The sequence below is a fragment of the Pan troglodytes genome, chromosome 20 (assembly GCF_028858775.2).
Source record: "Pan troglodytes isolate AG18354 chromosome 20, NHGRI_mPanTro3-v2.0_pri, whole genome shotgun sequence".
NCBI lineage: Eukaryota > Metazoa > Chordata > Mammalia > Primates > Hominidae > Pan > Pan troglodytes.
Window position 1 is genome coordinate 47054512 of NC_072418.2, and position 14598 is coordinate 47069109.

The 14598-nt window shown below is 39.8% G+C and overlaps 1 protein-coding gene across 2 annotated transcripts; it reads left to right on the forward strand.

Moving 5' to 3' along the window:
* The first annotated feature begins 906 nt into the window (after window positions 1–906).
* Window positions 907–13219, forward strand: ZNF224 (zinc finger protein 224). Of its 2 annotated transcripts, none has more exons than XM_003316429.6 (6): window positions 907–1118; window positions 2932–3020; window positions 4448–4530; window positions 7450–7576; window positions 7782–7874; window positions 11289–13219. In XM_003316429.6, exons 3-6 carry the CDS (start codon window positions 4516–4518, stop codon window positions 13175–13177), a joined length of 2124 nt encoding a protein of 707 aa, XP_003316477.5. In that variant the 5' UTR covers window positions 907–1118; window positions 2932–3020; window positions 4448–4515; the 3' UTR covers window positions 13178–13219. The 2 variants fall into 2 exon arrangements, with proteins under 2 accessions (XP_003316477.5, XP_003339371.3); XM_003339323.6 differs by having other exon boundaries at window positions 916–1076.
* Window positions 13220–14598: the final 1379 nt, after the last annotated feature.

A 14598-nucleotide genomic window follows, 5' to 3' on the forward strand; every position in this document is an offset into this window, starting at 1 on the left:
AAAAAAAAGCAGCAGTATGCTAAGTGAAAGGTGTCAGAAACAAAAGGTTCCATAATGTATAATTCCATTTATATGAAATGTCCACAATAGGTAATTCAATAGGACAGAGATTAGTGTTAGATAGTGACTGCTTAGTGGGTATGGGGTCTTTGGGGTGATGAAAATGTTTCCTAACTTTTTATTTGTACTACATATATCCTAAAATGGTGAATTTCACGTTTTGTGCATTACACCTCAATAGAGATGTTTTAAATAATAAAATACATTAAAATGTTTTGCATAGATAATAAAGAAAAAAAGTTTTTGTTGAGAAAATATTTGCGAGATAAAATGTTAATATCATGAATATAAGAACAGTGCTTGAAAAGTGAGGGATAAAACCAAAAACTCAATAAGAAAGTGGGCAAAACATTTGGACAATTTACAAAAAATGTAATAATGACACCTGAAAATATGCAAGAATATGCCATCTTTACAAGAGATATAAATTAAAACTACATGTCACTTCTTACCACTGGCAAAACTTATTTGAAGAGTGTATCATCTCGCTTGTTCCCTTTCCAGTAACACTCCTGTCCTCACTAGAGGGGTTTAGACTTCAGGAATTCCTTTCTATACGGTATTTTCTCTTGGGCACCCAGGGAGAGGGAAGGACGACTCTCAGGGTAGAAGTCCACATTTCCCAACAGGCGCTCGGGGGTACGAGATTCGTTCCCCGTGGGAAGAGTGGTCAAGGGCTTCCCAGTAGTCGTCAACACTTCCCCTTGAGTGCAATGCTGCAGGAGTACAGTCCAGACCCTCAGTGGAATCGCGGTCGGTTTAGCTCCGGCAGTTGGGTCCCAGGGAATTCTGGGAAGTGTAGTCCAGACGCTCAGTGGAGTCGCGGTCAGTTTGGCTCCGGCTGGCGGGTCCCGGGGAATTCTGGGAAGTGGAGTCCAAACATTCGGCGGAGTCGCGGACACTTCCGCTCGGGGACTGAGGTTGCTGCAGTTTTTCCGCGATAGTTTGGGGCAGTTCCGCGCGTTGCAGACCCTTCTGAATTTCCTGGACCTACGCATTGGATCCTCAAAGAACTGGTGATCGAATTAGGGGAAAAGGGGCCTCGTCGGAGAGTAGAGGTTTGGAGGGGCAAGGGCCGCTGTTTGCGTTCTCGTCCGTGGCACCTTCTTGGGCTTGGGTCTGTCCTCGCTTCCCGGGGGCATTGGTACTTGGTTGGGTCGCGTCTCACCTGGTTTCAGGGTTTCCGGGGCTCTGAGCTCGCCCACTCCGCCCCCTGCACCCCACCCGCGTGGCCACTTCTTCGCGATATAACGTTGGGGTGTTAATCTCCTTGGGTTTCCCGTTACTGTTCTTTAAAATGGGGACTTTAGGGCCATCCTAATGGAATCGTTTTGGGAACTGGAAGAGGTAACACAAATGAGAGCCTTAAAGCAGTCCCTGTCACTTGGTGACTGGTGGTCTCTTGTTAATTTCCCACGAAGGACCGGGTGGGGTCAGAGCTCCAGCTGCAGGGGCCTCGGCCCTTCTCCCTGATCCCTGCAGGACGCCGGATGATCCCGGAAGCCTTCTGACCTCTTTTTAGGAGAGCGAGGGTTGCGTCCACTTTCATGAAGGGAAAGGAGCATTTAACTTTTATGGGGGACGGCGACGCGGTCAAGGTGTTTCACAGCTTTCTCGTTCCCCACCCCGACCTTTCCAAAAGAGCTGCAGGGAGGGACTTCTTGGCTTCTGAGGGCAAAGCTCTACGTGAGTGGTCCTTGGCTCTTTGACCGAGATGCTCACCCCAACCGAGAGTGTATAGGTTGTGTCCTCGGGCATGGGGGTCGATAATAATTAAGTCTTAATTAGTAACTTCATTCTAAGGGCTTTATACAAATAAATTTACGCCACACCGTGGCTCTGTGGAGAAGTATTGCTTTTTTCTATTTTAAAAACGAAAGTGAGACACAGAGCGCATAGGCACCCGACTAGTGAGAGGTGGAGCTGGGGTTGGAACCTAAGCAGTCTGGGTCAGAGCCTGATTTGATCTTCTCTTGGGATACGTTGTCATTGAGGCAGATGAACTAGTTGGACTTAGGTGGGGAAAGCAAGACTTAGGGGCTTGAAATTTTCTGAGTTTCTAAAAATGTTGTCAACTATTTTGTTTCAATCATTACAAATATTTTGTATTCTTATAGAACCATGTCATTGTACAGCATTCTATTTTTCTTTATTAAGAACAAAATGGGCCTGGCGCGGTGGCTTACGCCAAAGTAATCCCAGCACTTTGGGAGGTCCAGGCGGGCGGATCACGAGGTCAGGAGTTCGAGACCAGCCTGGCCAACATGGTGAAACCGCATCTCTACTAAAAAATAATTACAAAAATTAGCTGGGCGTGGTGGTGGGCGCCTGTAATCCCATCTACTCGGGAGGGTGAGGCAGGAGAATCGTTTGAATCTGGGAGGCGGAGGTTGCAGTGAGCGGAGATCTGCCATTGCACTCCAGTCTGGGCGACAGTGCGAGACTCCGTCTCAAAAAAAAAAAAAAAGAACAAAATGTTTTTATTACCTATGAATCCATGATGTAAAGGTAGCAACTGTTAAGCTCGTAATGTGTTTCTTTCTTTTTGTATATTTATAGGTTTATTTATGAACATTTACAAATTTTTATAATTTTTTTCTTAATATTTCCCCCTTATGTGTTTAACTATGGAAATTTCCAAATGCTGACAGACTAAACTAGTGAATTATCATGTTATATCATACTCATTAATCTCATTATTGTTATTATTTTTCCTATGACTGTTTCCTAAAATTATAAAACTTTTTATTTTCATATCATTTGAAACCTATAGAAAAGTTGCAAAAGTAGCCTAAGAAATTCTTATTTACTCTTTACCCACGTTTGCCAAGTGTTTACATTTTTCCTGTTTGTTTTGTTGATGACCATCAGCTGAATACCACCAGAAACATACCTGTAACCAGAGACAGCTGATTATAGCTTTCTGCAGCAAGGAAGCCCACGTACCAGGGGCTGTCTTGGTAAGTAGAATTTAGGAAGACCTAGTATATGGTTTCACATAACATATTAGTTAATTTCAGATTGTATACCAGATAATGTTATTTATTAAATATTAGATATCTATCCAAAGACTGCTAATATAGTTTATTGTATTATCTATTATACAGTGCTAGATAACATATTACCTAACTTCATGTTATGTACTCTGCAGTTCTATATTTAAATTTGTTCAATTTTTCACTTAAGGTTCTTACAAGTGTCCACTACCCATCTGCCACCACCACCTGTGTTCACAGTCTAATTTTATGCATTGCCTTTAATTGTCACATTTCCATAATCTTTAATCTTGAGGATTCTACACCCTTTGTCTTTCTATGCTTGATATTTTTGAAGAGTATAGGCAAGTTATTTTGGAGAAAGGCATTCATTTGGAGTTGTGTCTGATGTAATTCATGTGTGGGTTCACATTATGCATTGTTGGTAGGGATACCACAGAAGTGGTGAAATGCGGGTTCACATTATGCATTGTTGGTAGGGATACCACAGAAGTGGTGAAATGCGGGTTCAGATTATGCATTGTTGGTAGGGATACCACAGAAGTGCTGAAATGTCCTTTTCATTGCAACATAACAGTGTCCAAGTGATGTCAGTTTGTCTCTTCATTGGTGATCTCAACCTTGTCCACTTGGCCGAGACGCTGTCTTTCAGATTTCTCCACTATAAAGTTACTTAAAAAAAATTGAAAAGAATAAAGTTTCTTAGGAGTAGATAACATTATTAGTGGGCATTCAGCTGTAAAATGACCTTCTCCTCCATTTACTCTTTGTTCAACTACAAATATTCTATCAATATGGCCTTAGAATTGACTCTTAAGTTAGATAACGTGTACATTAACCATTATTTTTTCCAACCTATTGTATCATATAACTTACTTATATCAGGTGTACATCCAGTGATCATTAGACAGTTTGCTGAATGGAGTAACCATCACCACAATTTGGTGATCATTTCATGCTCATATTGATCTCCTCCTGCCTACTTATGGTTAGACTTCATTCTCACTCAGATCTGAAGCAATCACTAATCAGTTTTCTCTATGCATTTTCCTACCCAGACATTTTATAGAAATGGAATCCTGCAATATGTGGTCCTTTTTAACTGGCTTCTTTCATTTAGCAATAATGTTTCAAAGGTTCATGTATGTTGTAGCATGAGTCAGTACTTCATTTCTTTAAATTTCCAAGTAAGATTCCATTGTATGGATAGACCATGATTTGTCTATTCATTTACCCACAGGAGGGCATTTTGGTTGTGCCGTTTTGGGTTTTTATGATTAATGCTGCTTTGAACAGTCATGTGCCAATTCACAATACACATCCCTGTTGGTGGGTGGCATCCCTGGCCACCTTTTCATGTCTCTTTTTCTGCCTTTCCTGGCACTTTGCAGGCACAATTCTGCTTTCCCAGGAACTGCATCACTCAGGACTCTGCAAGTTTCCAGAAGTAAGAGGGAAAATGACCATGTTCAAGGTGGGTAGGACTTGCTTCTATTACTCTTAAAATTCCCTCTCAGTACTTAAATTGTCACAAGTTTTCCTCTGTCTTGGGAAGACTCAAGGAGAAAAACAGACATTTGAGGATCTCTTGTGTACCATGTACTTCCTTTGTTACTTTTGAGTGGATTTTGCATTTGTTTTTACTACTTGTTTTCTTGTATCATTTATTCTATGGAGTAGACAAGATTGTAGGAATGGATAATTATTTCATTATACTACTTCTCTGCTCACACATTAGCTATTTTTATCCTGTGATACTCTTCCTCATGTGCATTCATAACTGTATTTGTATTGGTGATGTTAATCTAATTTAAATTGCACTCTTTGTATTTAATATTATATAATGTTCATTTTTAATGGTTGCACCATATTCCCATTTAATCAATGTTCCTTTTTAATTACTTTATACTTCCAGACACCAGGAACTCAGTTTTGAAAGGCTACTTTTGATGTGTGCCATGTTGGCTGTTTTGTAGATAGAGTATCCATATGTGGCACATCATGGCAGGCTGTAACTGTGGCTTCACACAAGGATTGCTGGAAGTTTCCACACAGGAAGATCTAGATTCTCTTTCCCCCATGCCTGAGTCATGCCTTCTGTGTCTTTTATTTACTGGCCTTTCTTTATTCCTTTATATATTAAGGAATTTGACCAAAGTAATATGTAAGCTAATTTTTTTTTTTTTTGAGATGGAGTTTCACTCTTGTTGCCCAGGCTGGAGTGCAATGGTGCAATCTCGGCTCACTGCAGCCTCTGCCTCCCAGGTTCGAGGGATTCTCCTGTCTCAGCCTCCTGAGTGGCTGGGGTTACAGGCATGCGTCACCATGCCTAATTTTGTATTTTTAGTAGAGACAGGGTTTCTCCATGTTGGTCAGGCTGGTCTCGAACTCCCGACCTCAGGTGATCCACCTGCCTTGGCCTCCCAAAGTGCTGGAATTACAGGCGTGAGCCACCGCACCCAGCCTAACCTAAATTTTTTGTGCATGATACTAGAAAATTTGCCAGTCATTTGTGTTTTGTTTCTTCATTTACTCCTCAGAACAGCTGAATGAGGCTGTTCTTATCTTCCTCTTAAACACATGAAATATGAGAAACCTGCTCGGGTTCAGACAGGAGACCAAGGGTCAAGAATATTAGTTATTTTAGCCTTTTTACTCAGTTGAAAGAGAGAGAAAAAGAAAGAGAGAATTCTCCATTGAGGGAACTGTGCCCTGTGGTGTGGGTGTCTGGAGTGTCCTGTTGAGTGATGATGTCCACAGGTGGCATCGCTCCTCCCTGGACCTACCTTGGGAGGGGGGCATCTTCTCTTCCTGTCGTGGTACCTCTTCCATGGCCCCCAGCACTTCAGGCACCCAAGGACGGCAATTACCACAATTGTTATAGAACATTTTAAAATTCATTATGGGAAAAGATGCCTTACACAAACCAGAAAATGTAACAGTCTAAGGTGAAAATATTTACCATTTGGATATCTAAAACAAGATACAATCCAAAATAAGAATCTTACGCCCAGACCAGGGAAGAAAATCCAAAGAAATACGAATAAAGGACATTACCAGGAATGTATAGAAGGAGAAAAACAGATGTCAATAAATATTTGAAAAGATGGTGGTATTCATTTATAATCAAATAAGTGAGAATAAAAAAACAAAATCATGGCCAGGCCTGTGACTCACACCTATAATCCTGGCACTTTAGGAGGCTTAGGAAGGAGGATTGTATGAAACCAGGAGCTCAAGACCATCCTGGGAAACATAGCAAGACTCTTATCTCTACAAAAAGAAAAAAAAGAAAAAAACAATTTCTTCCTAATCAGATTACCAAAGTAATGGGAAAATTGATAACTTGCTTTTGGCTATGTTAAGAAAAACCAGAATAATGTATCCCCTTGAAAGATTTTGAAGTTAGGTAAAAAAAAAAAAATTGAGAAAACATGACATAATCATAATTTTAAATTTCTGACATTTTGTTATTTAAAACTTACTTTAAATAGGAGAGTAAGATCTACCTGAAATGTTCTTTATTGGATTGGTAATCATGGAAAAGATATAAAATTAAATATTCATTATTTAGAATAACAATAGATTAGTTCCATGGAACACTATGCAGACATGAGATAAAATCAACAACAATTGACAAAAATAAAAATAGCTAATGTTTATTAAGTATTCAGTCTTGCTACACACTTTTCCCCAGTAACATATGTATATTCCACTGTTTAATTATTTGAAAACTATATCATGTGACGATCATTATATAGAGAGGAAAGTAATGCATTCAGGCCAACTTGTCCAAGGTCACATGACTGGAAAGGGACAGAGCCTTATATATGCGCTCTAAGGCACGCTGGCTGCAGATCATGACATTCAATGTTGCAATTAATGTATGTAGTTTTTGCCTGGAGAGTACAGAGGACTCACTGCATAACTACTCAAACATGTCACCATAAGCTTGTCAGTTTGGCAAATGTTGAAGAAAAACAATAACATCCAGGGTTTGAGTTTGAGAGAGGAAGACAATGGGCATTATCAAACAAAGTCAGGACTGAATTGCTAAACGTTGCTGAGGGTGATTGTCAAGATTTGTCAAAACATATATATGTGTAGCCCAGGACGCCACATTTAGAGTCCTAGAGGGTTACTTACAAGAAGACTCAATGATTGCATGAAGTAAAAATACAGGAGGTCTTTTTCATCTTTGTGTTTCTGGTGGAACTCAGGGAAATCAGTCATTGTCAGGATACAGACAGAATGAGTAGGAAATCTATGAGTTGACCTATGTCTCTCAAGATCCAAAACAACTTCCCACCCCTCCCCTCTGTCTGCTCAGTGCCACACCTCTCCCAGGAATCATTGGTCATGAGACTGAGATTGCATATGTTTGATGCTATAGGAGGCAATGACCTTCAAGGACGTGGCTGTGGTCTTCACTGAGGAAGAGCTGGGGCTGCTGGACCTTGCTCAGAGGAAGCTGTATCGAGATGTGATGCTGGAGAACTTCAGGAACCTGCTCTCAGTGGGTGAGGACAGGCACCCTCTGTAACTGAACGTCAGGCCCCAGAAGTGGCTTTGTATCCTAGGGTACAAAGTTTCAAGTCTTAATTAGTAACTTGAACCTATGGTTCAAGTTTGAGTGTGCAGTAAGAACCTAAATTTCTGGTAAACTTTGCCTTGATATTACCTAGAATGTGTTGGGATTAAGCATGTAAGTTTGCCTGTTTGCAGGACATCAAGCATTCCACAGGGATACTTTCCACTTCCTAAGGGAAGAAAAGATTTGGATGATGAAGACAGCAATCCAAAGGGAAGGGAATTCAGGTAAGAATCAAGCAACTGTGAATCCCTGTATGTCTCTTCCACCTGTTTCACTTCTGTCCATGCTCAAATCCATTGCCCTGTCCTAAATGGCCAAACCTCTTTCTTGGATTATTGACAACCATCTTACACCTGGTGGCCCTGCCACCCGCCTTCACATCCTGACATCTGTTCTCATAGCAGCCAAAGTGATCCTTAGGAAATATAAGTCAGATTGCCATTCCTCAGCTCAAAAGCTTGTTTGGCTTATTTTTATTAAAGTTACAACCTCTTTAATTGACTTTTAGAGACCCTGTGATCTGCTCTTCATCCCCTCCCTGCCACCTCTCTAACTACATCTCCTGTCCTCTCCTTCTTGCTCTGTCTTTACCAGCCACTTTATTCTCCCTGCTGTTTCTCTGTCCTCCCAAGGGCACTGTGTTGCCTTTTGCTAGTACCCAGTGACCACAGACTGAGCAGACTGAGAGACAAACATTTATTATTTTTGTGTTCTTTAGGGATGAAGTCTGATACATCTCACCGGGCAATTATCAAGTTGTCTGTAGGGCTTAATGTTTTCTGGATGCTCTTGGGGAGAAGCCTTTACTTTAGTTTATCAGTGTCTAGGCACTGTCCATACTCCTTGGCTCTTGCTTCCCTTCCTCCATCTTCAAAGGCAGCAACTTGCATCCCCATAGTCACGCTCCCTCTGCCACTCTTCTTATGCCTTCCTCTTTCACCTTTTGGGTCCCTTGTAATTGTTTTGATCACTCCTGGATAATCCAGGATGATCTTTCTGTTCTCTGGTTAACTGACTAGCAACCTTAATTGCATCTACAACCTCTGTTCCCCTGCTGTATAACAACGTGATCATAAGTCCTGGGGACTGGATGTGGACATCTTTTAGGAACCATTATTCTGTCTCTACAGAAGCTTCTGTCTCAGCCCTTACTTGCTCATCTCAGTCACTGGGATACTCTGTCACCTCAAAACCTTCTGGCATCTCCTTCAGTTATTCAAGTTTCTTTTCAGTTTTAAAGTCATGAGAGAAGCCATCCCAAACCACTCTCTTTATAATTCCATTCTATTTTGATTCTTCTTGTGCTCTCTTGTACCAAGTCTCACATACTTCTGTTTATCTGTCACTTCTACATGCTGGACTATAATGTCTAAGGAATTTTAACTCTTCGTGGCTGTATTTTCAGTGCCTAGAATGGTCCTGGTACATGGCAGGTTTCCAAATTTTTGTTAACCTGATATATGAGCTAATGAATGGGGTGACTTCACTGTCTCCTGAAATTATGGAGAGAGCTAATAAGTGAAACACAAACTACGGTGAAAGAGAGATATTGCAGAACATGTTTTTTGTCTTCCAATGGCCATGTATTTAATTACAATGTTCTTAGATTCCGTTATTTGATTGCCTTGTGTGTTTACGGTGCACCCACATCCCATGGAAACTTCTAAGCATTCTATTTATTACCATACTGAGCTATATGCCTTCCATGTGACTTATCCTGGAGCTTTTCATAGGAAGCATATTCATTTCTGGAAAGAAATCATTTTTGAATGAGCATTCTGATGTCTACTAGTGAGACAGCTCTTCTACAAGGGGAAAAAATTCTCCATTTTGTGATGTGTCAGATAATAACCAGCTTCCCAGCTAGCTTTCCTTTGAGTCCATCTGCAGCCCATTTGCCTTTCCAAAGTCTGCATGCACGTCACTGACCCCAGGTTTCTTCTTCTCCTGGATGGGGAAGAATGAGGAAGAGAGTAACACAATTCATGCAGCTGAACATTGCCTATATTTCTGGTCATCTTTGTTCAAAAATATGTATATTTCTGCATCTTCATTGTATACAGATTTAATTGTTAAAAACATAAAAGAATATAGATTTTACAACATAATTTTTCCTTTATTTTTTAGAGACCTAGTGCTCTATTTTCAACTTTATAACTTGGAAGGAATTAGGAAACTGCCCTCTCAAAATATCGACATCCTGAAAGAGACTCTCTCTTCTCCCCAAAAACCTCTTACATAGCCATTATTTGTTGATTGATTCCCATGTGGCTAGTCAGTCTCCTGGGCCACTGATTCCATGTAATCTAAAGCCTCATCTTAAATCACGTTGCTCTTTGTGACATAGGGGGCACCAACCCCCAAAGGCGTGGCCAGCCACAACCTTAAATCATATTGTTTCACTTTCCAGTGACCTAGTTTTACTCTCAAGCAAACAAAGACACTCTCCTCAGGCATAAACTCCTAGACATTACCTCTCAGATCCTGAGGAAAACATCTAGACCTCATTTTGAGTAAGGTTAATATCTTTACTTTGTAAGGATACACAATATAAACACAAATGTACCAAGTCTTGATTATATTACTTTTCTTTAAAATTGGTTTTGATTCATATTTTATTATATACACAATTTATTAGTTTCATAATTTACCATGCAAGATTTTAGACTGATTAGGAAATTCACTAGGAAGAGTAGCAGGTATAATGTTTGTATCATATTAATTTTATTATTGTCTTTTATTTTTATTTTATTAAAAATTTTATTTCAGTAGTCTTTTTTTATTTTATTAAAGTATATACTGGTTTTTGGTTACATGGATGAATTGTCTAATGGTGAAGTCTGAGATTTTAGTGTACCCATCACCTGAGAAGTGTACATTGTACCCAACTTGTAGCTTTTTCCCTTACCCTACCTTCCGCCCTCCCCATTTTGAGTCTCCATAGTCCATTATATCACTCTGTATGCCTTTGCATACCCACAGCTTAACTCCCACTTATAAGTGAAAACACGGTATTTGGTTTTCCATTCCTGAGTTACTTCACTTAGAATAATAGCCTCCAGCTCCATCCAAGTTGCTGCAAAAGACATTATTTCATTTTTTTATGGCTGAATAGTATTCCATGGTGAATATATACCATATTTTCTTTATCCACTCATTGGTTGGTGGGCACTTAGGTTGGTTCCATATCTTTGAAATTGTGAATTGTGCTGTAATAAATATAGGCATGCAGGTGTTCTTTTGATGTAATGACTTCTTTTCCTTTGGGTAGATAGTAGTGGGATTGCTGGATCAAATGGTAGATCCACTTTTAGTTCTTTAGAGAATCTCCATACTGAATTTCATAGAGGTTGTACTAATTTACATTCACACCAGCAGTGTATAAGCGTTTCTTTTCACCACACCCATGTCAACATCTATTGTTTTTCGTCTTTTATTTCTATCAAGTATTTTACATATGATACTTGGTTTAGTTCGAAATTGGCCTCATCCAAACCAAAGATTATGGTGCACTTGAAAAATACAAACTAAATGTTGTCTATACTCATGAGAGTTTCATGCCATGGCCTAAGTGAAATCTTGATAACACTGAACGAAGGCTTCACTTGTCCTCATCTTTTAATTCTGTATTCTGATAGGAGACAAGATCCAAACTGAGATGGAGACTGTTTCAGAAGCAGGAACACATCAAGAGTGGTCCTTCCAGCAAATCTGGGAAAAAATTGCAAGTGATTTAACCAGGTCTCAAGACTTGGTGATAAATAGCTCTCAGTTCTCCAAAGAAGGTGATTTCCCCTGCCAGACTGAGGCAGGACTATCTGTAATTCACACAAGACAGAAATCTTCCCAGGGCAATGGATATAAACCATCCTTCAGTGATGTCTCCCTCTTTGATTTTCATCAACAATTACACTCAGGAGAGAAGTCTCATACGTGTGATGAGTGTGGAAAAAACTTTTGTTACATCTCAGCCCTTCGTATTCATCAGAGAGTCCACATGGGAGAGAAATGCTATAAGTGTGACGTGTGTGGTAAGGAATTCAGTCAGAGTTCACATCTGCAAACTCATCAGAGAGTCCACACTGGAGAGAAACCGTTCAAATGTGTGGAATGTGGGAAAGGCTTCAGTCGTAGATCAGCACTTAATGTTCATCATAAATTACACACAGGAGAGAAACCTTATAATTGTGAGGAATGCGGGAAGGCCTTCATTCACGATTCCCAGCTTCAAGAACATCAGAGAATCCATACGGGGGAGAAGCCATTCAAATGTGATATATGTGGTAAGAGCTTCTGTGGTAGATCAAGACTTAATAGGCATTCCATGGTTCACACGGCAGAGAAACCATTCCGATGTGATACGTGTGATAAGAGCTTTCGTCAGAGATCAGCACTTAATAGTCATCGCATGATCCACACAGGAGAGAAACCATACAAATGTGAGGAGTGTGGAAAAGGCTTTATTTGTAGGCGAGATCTTTATACGCATCATATGGTCCACACGGGAGAGAAGCCATATAATTGTAAAGAGTGTGGGAAGAGCTTCAGATGGGCCTCGTGTCTTTTGAAACATCAGCGAGTCCACAGTGGAGAAAAACCATTCAAATGTGAAGAATGTGGGAAAGGATTTTACACAAATTCACAATGCTATTCCCACCAGAGATCCCATAGTGGAGAAAAACCATACAAATGTGTGGAGTGTGGGAAGGGCTACAAAAGGAGGTTGGATCTTGACTTTCACCAGCGCGTCCATACAGGAGAGAAACTGTATAATTGTAAGGAATGTGGGAAGAGCTTTAGTCGGGCCCCATGTCTTTTGAAACATGAGAGACTCCACAGTGGAGAAAAACCATTCCAATGTGAAGAGTGTGGGAAGAGGTTTACTCAAAATTCACATCTTCATTCCCATCAGAGAGTTCACACTGGAGAAAAGCCATACAAATGTGAGAAGTGTGGAAAGGGCTACAATAGTAAGTTTAATCTTGATATGCACCAGAAGGTCCACACAGGAGAGAGACCATACAATTGTAAGGAATGTGGGAAGAGTTTTGGCTGGGCCTCGTGTCTTTTGAAACATCAGAGACTGCACAGTGGAGAAAAACCATTCAAATGTGAAGAGTGTGGGAAAAGATTTACTCAGAATTCACAGCTTCATTCTCATCAAAGAGTGCACACTGGAGAAAAGCCATACAAATGTGATGAGTGTGGGAAGGGCTTCAGCTGGTCCTCAACTCGTCTGACCCATCAGAGACGCCACAGCAGAGAAACACCTCTCAAATGTGAGCAGCATGGGAAGAACATTGTACAGAATTCATTCTCTAAAGTGCAAGAAAAAGTTCACAGTGTAGAAAAGCCATACAAATGTGAGGACTGTGGGAAGGGCTACAACAGGCGCTTGAATCTTGATATGCATCAGAGGGTCCACATGGGAGAGAAAACATGGAAGTGTAGGGAGTGTGATATGTGCTTTAGTCAGGCCTCAAGCCTTCGACTTCATCAGAATGTTCATGTTGGAGAAAAACCTTAGTGATGTGATGGTGCAATAAAGTCTTCACTCAGTCTTCATGAATGCAGTCTCATCTGAAAGTTCACAAAGGAGAGACACATTAAAATATGAGGCACATAGTAAGCACTTCCCTTTGAGTATTTTATCTCTGAATCCATGCTGGTGATAAATTTCACCCATTCTTGGAAGAGAGAAAACATTTGTTTAAGATAACATCAGTGCTTCAGCCATAGCTCAGCATGCCCCAGTAGTCTCAGGACCACCATAATGGAGAATCCTTGTAAATGGTGCAATAAAGCTTCATTCAGAAGTTTGATAATTACAGCTATCATTCAGGAGACAGGCCTTAGAAAGAGTAAGAGTTCATGAATTTACCAGACTAATGGTGGACATGTCCAAATTGATGTCCACTAGAATGTAAGCTACATGTGTCTTTCTTTGCTGCTAAATCGTCACAGCCTTAACACTGATTAGCACTTTGTATGTGTTCAGTACTTGTTTGTTAAATCAATGAAAGGATAAAACATATGTATGGATTTGGATACAATTTTGTGTATCCAAAAAGGGAAGCCTGCAAAAAATAATTCTGGTAAACATGAGTTGAAATGCAGAGTAAACTCAGTACTGCAATCCATAGCAATATTTTGCATATTATTATTTTTTCTTTTAAATTTTTTTCTTGATCAGATTTATCATATTCATTGAATATTATTTTATTGCACTTGGCTCCTGGCTTCCCCCCATCCTGTGCTCTGAAGTCAGAGTATTATTTGTGGCTCTATGAAATGTCCATTGCTTGTATACGGTATAAATTTAATTATCTTTTGTAGTTTTTCTCACAGTATAGACTGAAAAGGTTTGGTTAATTTTGCAATAACAGACCACTGCATATTTCACAATTAAGTGTTTTCAACAGTATTAAGGCAAGATTTACAGTAACACTTTTAAAAGTGCCAGATGTACATTGACAGAAATTTTCTTAGTCAATCCTAGATTGATCATGATTTGTGATTTCTATGCAGGCCTTGGTATGATTGCCTTTTAATTGCTGTACAATTTCTTTTTTTTTTTAACTTCTCTGGTATAAAATATTCTAAATTTGAAGGACAGCTTTTGTCAACCTTCTTATCCAATATTCTTCCACCAACGCTATGAAACAGGAAGAGAAAATGGAGTTTGGTAATTTCATCAAATATATTCATTATTGGGGGCAGGAGTAACATTTAAATCCTCCTCTTTATTGCTGGCAGTAAAAATATGTCTTTTGGAGAGCAGAACATGCCAGAATGTATAAGGTGCAACTGTTTGATATGAAAACCATAGGATAGGAAACTATGCCTATGACACTAAAACTCCAAAAAGTAGAAGACCACATTGATGATGTCACTGCATTTTAAAATGGAAAGAACAAATGTTCAAGAACAGGAATTTGTGTGAATTGC

Excerpts from the sequence above, each read along its gene's own strand:
- ZNF224 (XM_003316429.6), top strand. Across the intron at positions 7,577-7,781 it reads CAGGAACCTGCTCTCAGTGG|GACATCAAGCATTCCACAGG; the intron begins GTGAGGACAGGC and ends GCCTGTTTGCAG. Across the intron at positions 7,875-11,288 it reads CCAAAGGGAAGGGAATTCAG|GAGACAAGATCCAAACTGAG; the intron begins GTAAGAATCAAG and ends GTATTCTGATAG.